Source organism: Mesitornis unicolor, unplaced genomic scaffold, assembly GCF_000695765.1.
Source record: "Mesitornis unicolor isolate BGI_N332 unplaced genomic scaffold, ASM69576v1 scaffold7353, whole genome shotgun sequence".
Taxonomy (NCBI): Eukaryota; Metazoa; Chordata; class Aves; order Mesitornithiformes; family Mesitornithidae; genus Mesitornis; species Mesitornis unicolor.
Genome location: NW_010173889.1, coordinates 11229 through 16166, shown reverse-complemented (window position 1 = coordinate 16166; position 4938 = coordinate 11229). Strand labels below are relative to the sequence as shown.

General features: G+C 38.7%; 1 protein-coding gene across 1 annotated transcript in view; it reads right to left on the bottom strand.

The window, feature by feature from the left end:
• The window catches only part of LOC104537852 (ras-related and estrogen-regulated growth inhibitor-like protein), a gene marked incomplete at its 5' end in the record, with an annotated part of 8711 nt that extends 8450 nt beyond the window's left edge, over positions 1–261 (bottom strand). Inside the window, one exon of the mRNA XM_010180865.1 lies at positions 123–261. Coding sequence (XP_010179167.1) covers positions 123–261 — 139 coding nt within the window. The remainder of the gene's footprint in view (positions 1–122) is intronic.
• Between the last annotated feature and the right edge of the window lie 4677 nt (positions 262–4938).

Below are 4938 nucleotides of genomic sequence, written 5' to 3'. Positions count from 1 at the left end.
GGCCGGTACGTATAGCTCCTGCTGGGGGTGGGTCGGTAGTTCTCATCTTAGGCAGGAGTTCTCCGCCTCGCTCCTTCCGTCCCCGCCCTCCTTGTCCTCGTCTCCCCTGCCTCGTCCCCTACCGCGCAGGCTTTCCTCGGATTGCTTGCCCGCATTTCGCCACGACCCGACCTGGCGCGGCCCGGCGCCTTTGCTTGCCAGTGAGGGTGGCTGGGGGGGGTCCCTTGCTCCGTGCCCCGCCGTGAAGAAGGCAGTTAGAAACTAGGGGGAAAAGGGGAAAGAAGGAAAAAGATAAGGAAGGAGGGAGAGAAAGAAAATACCTTCTCCAGCTGGAGGGGTGTTTGCTTATTGTTGCTGTAAGTTTGCAGACTGTCATCCTTTTGTACCAGGAATGTGAAAGTGAAGTGAAAAAAAGAATTTTTTTAAATTCCAATTTAAATGCTTCTGAGGTAAAAATGCTAAAAAGAGGCGTTTTGTGCTTCTCTGGTGTTCTCCGTCTCAGGTTTCAGAACGCTCATCACTTATTAAACCTCTGGTCTTGCAAAAACTTAGGCGGGCATCCCTTTTCCTGTGTGTGAATGTTTTTGCTGAATTCAAATTTAAAGTTATGTGGTGGACAGTGCTTAGCTGAGGCTTACAACACCCCTCTAAAGCAGGAAAATATGACAGATGTGGAGGGTGAGGCACAAACCCGAAGAAAAGACCAGCATCTTCTGTGTTATGGGGCTCTTCATAAAATACATGCATAAAACACTTGGGTGCAGAGATTTACTTAGTCCACTGGTGTAAAGGAGACTGCTCTAGCATCCTGATCACACTTGTATACTTATTCTGTTCGTGTTTATTTTATTGGTTTATATAACTTGAAGATATTTATTCTGATATTTTTACTCTCTTCTGATGAAATTCTTGTGCATTGTATAAATGCTTCAATAAAGCACTGCTTCAGTATGTTTGCTAGTGGGTATTACAACAGATTTACATCAAAAAAACCCGTTTGTTACAGCTAATGGAAATGCTTAGTAGAGGAAAATACAGGGTCCCTGACCTACAAGTTGCTAATGGCTGGAAGTGTGTTCATCAGGGGATGCCCCTATCTTGCTCTGTGAGTGGGTTTTGGTAGTTATCTGCTGTTGCTTACTCACAAAACCAAAGTTACTGTCTACAGAGAACTTCAGTCTGACCCTTCATAGCTATTTTAACATTAATCTTTGAAGTAGCTGGACACCGAGGCCACTGTCTAAAACTCCTTATCCATGTGCACTCATTATCAAGGTTGTGACTTTTTTGCAGGTGAGTTAAAGAAACTGTTCCAATGTTCCTGCTGGGGGAAATAATTTATTAGCCAGATAAATGACTTTTGCAATGAACATGTTTAAGCTAAGGGTTTTTACAAGTCTGCAGATCACTAGTCAGGTGAGGTCATTTTGCTTTTCATTCCCACTTCTTTGGATTAGAACTTTTATGGCTTGATGCCAGACCTCTGGGAAGCAAAACTGCTTGTGGAGCAAATTAACATCAGAAAAGCATTTACTTTCCTTTTTAGCTTTTTTCATGCAGCTTAGCTGCTGGAAATAAGGTGGAATTGGGAGCGTATGACGATCTGTTCTCTGTGTGCAACCACAGTGCTTTGACCCAAAAAGCACAGTTAGAAACCACTGGCTGACGCAGGCACCAGCTGTTTGCTCTGTATAGAACAAGATTTCTAAAGCTTGTTGAGGTTTGCATCCCCACAGAATTAGTCCCCTCTTGGCTTGTGGAGTAATGCTTTCCAGAGAAGATATGTCTTTTAAAGTCCACTCTCGACCAAATCTTCAGGTAGAGCACTGAAATTTTACATCTGCTACTCTGCTTCCGTAGCACGTGAACTGGCTGACTACAAGTATAAAACCACAACAAATCTAACAAAACTAGAACAGGATTTTCAGCTAAATGTGATGTTTTCATCATCTATAGACTGGGATACATTCCTCAGTGGGATACTCAAAGGTATTATTCATGACAGAAAATAAACATGATACAGCATAATCCCAATTGTTTTGTGTGCTCTTAGCATGGTGTAGTGGAAAAGATGAGAACTGCCATTTTCTCTTTGAAAATGGTGAACTGCCCTTGGAGGCAAGTTGTAATATTCAGTGATTGAAATTTTATCTTGCTGGCCATCGAGAAAGTGGGGGTTTTAGCAAAAATTACAAATTTGATCTATGGTAATGGCACTGGATGTGAAAAAAACAAAATTTCATCACTCACACATTTCTCACAGACTCTGAAAGTCTGTATCCTTCATGGTATCATGAAGGATTTTGCACTCTCATGATATGCCTCCTAGCCGATAACTCTTAGGAGTAAGGGCAGTGTGACAGGGTTAGTCCTGTTCCTTACCCCCAGCCATAACTGTGCACGCAGGGGGTCAGACACTTGAGGACTCTGCTCCCAAAGAAAGTTTGGACACCACGTAGTCTGGTGAGAATAGTTTATGGTCAGTGTTCTGGGAATGAAATCTGAGGCATTTAGACCTAAACGTTTAGAGCATGTATCATCTATTGTTGATATAAATATGCGTCTTTTCTTCATAGCATGAAAAGTACACTCAGAATCTATAAAAAACTGGGCTGTGTGATTCTTGGTAAACAGCGTACTCTGGGTTGTGGAAGTCCCACACCAACTTTACATTACTGCAAGATAAATTGTCAAGTTGATTTTCAGTTTTTTACTTTAAGTAATTAAGTACATAAACCATGTATTGTTTAACATCTGTTCTACACAGACTTTGGAACACAGATTATCTTTTGAATGCATAACTATGAAGGGACTACTACATGATAAAAACCTCTGCATTTCACTGTAAGGCAAACATTAAAGCATAAAAATAGTCTCATCATATGGCTTGGACTGCCATATGGAAGCTTTAAAAAAATCTTTCTTCAATAATTGAGGTGTTAATGACAAGAGGCAAGGGATTTTAAATGGTATATATCTTCCTTATATGTAATTATTGTAAATTCTCATTTTAGGCAGAATTCTCCTCTGCGTGAGTCTTATATAAGATACTTTTCCCAGAAAACAACTATTTTTCTGTGTAGTTAAACATTTAACTGAATTTGAGTTCAGCAAAATCTGAGTTGCAAGGCTAAATGCTTGCAGGGGGTGCTTATACCCAAATCCCAGTATAAAAATTACACTTTTTTATTTTTAGTGCCTGGAGGAATGTTACCTCAAGTTATGCAGATCTATTTGTAACAAAAATATAAACCACATCTTAAACTGTGTTCTGTACTAGGATTTAATTTACATTAACAAATTAAACACAGTATACAGAGGAAATCATTAATAATCTCAGAAGTTAAAAAGAATTCAAAATCTGTTTCTGTAATGGAATTGGCCAGAAAGCAATATTGCTTGTTGAAATAATTCCAAGTGCTCAAATTTTTTCCCCACTTTTGGCATTGGGAGAAAAATAGTTAATGTACAGATACGCTTTGCAAGAGTTTTAAAATAAGACAGGGAGTATCATCCTTGAGTAATTAAATAATCTTGTCATTGAAGCACATTTGTTTATGATTTTAAAAACTCAAGCTCAAGTCCCTATCCTGAATCAGAACAAGAATTTAAAATTCTATCCCCTACATCCCAGGTGATTGCAATGCTCTTAGGGGATGAAAACAGTTTAATCAACGGTTATGAGCACGTATTAGATAAGAAGTGTTCACTGACAATGAAGTAGGAAAAACAGATTGTAATGAACTTTGAAGTTGATTGGAGAGCCAGTCACTATTAAAGCTTAGGGCTGGAAATGACACCTAACCAATTTCTGCTGTGACGGCAAATGCTTTTTAGTGGTCATTGATGTTTGTTCAGCCTACATTGTGATGAAAGTCCTATTGAAACTTCTCAAATAAGTTACAAGGAGACAAAGTGGTGTTTGAATTTGCAGCATTTTAATCATTCTGCAATAAAATGCCAACACATATGTTCTTATCTCAAGTAATAATGTGAGATGTGGTGATCTGTAATGGAAGTAAGGTCTTTCTGCATGATACTTAAGATGTTACTATTGAGCTATGTCTTCACCCTCTGCCTTCAAGTTTAATGTCAGCTCTGACAGTAATCAGGAGAGGCTTGAGGTTGCTTCCATCGTGTTAGAGATGAAGGAAGACTCCAGCTAAGCATGTTCCTTGTCATCTGCAACGCTTTCAGCTCTCAAAATCACATCTTCTGCATTTTTTGATTGTAGATATGTTCTGCAAAATCTGTGTGTTTGAACAGTGTATATGAGGCAGAGGATGGGTTTTTTTTCCCTCGGTGAGGCTTATCTCTCTATAAATCTGTAACCTGAATCATTATGGCATGTGAAAAGGAGGAACACAGTTTCTTTTTAAAGGTTTTATGTTTTCTTATTATCTATTTAATATATTTTAAAATATTTGCCTGTGTTATATGTTTTGTCTGTGAGTTATATGGCACCTCACACTAGTATCTATTAGATGAGGTTTTTATTAGATCACAATATAAATAAGCAATTTCTAAACTCCTAGCTTCTGCTAGATTAGTACTGTGAAGTTCAGAGTACTTTCAAGCTGAAGTTATGTCCAACATGTACTAGAGGAATAAAGTAGGAAATTAAAATAGTCAACATTTATTCATAACTTCTTGTTCTATGGGAGATATTCAGTCTCCAAATACAATGTCCTAAATGTACTGGAATCTAAACATTGCACGAAACTACAGAGCTGTTTCTGGTGCTGTAGTTGCCATGGTTTGGATTCAGGAAAACACTCAAAAGAAGATGCAATATTCATCTTAGGCTGATAGAAGACAGTTGACATCCAACTCACCCCCTATCCCTTCCTGTGGATTCTTTTTACTTCTGTAACATTAATTCTTATTGTCTTGTGGACCCTGAATTGAACAGATCAGCTTGCTGATAGGATATATAAA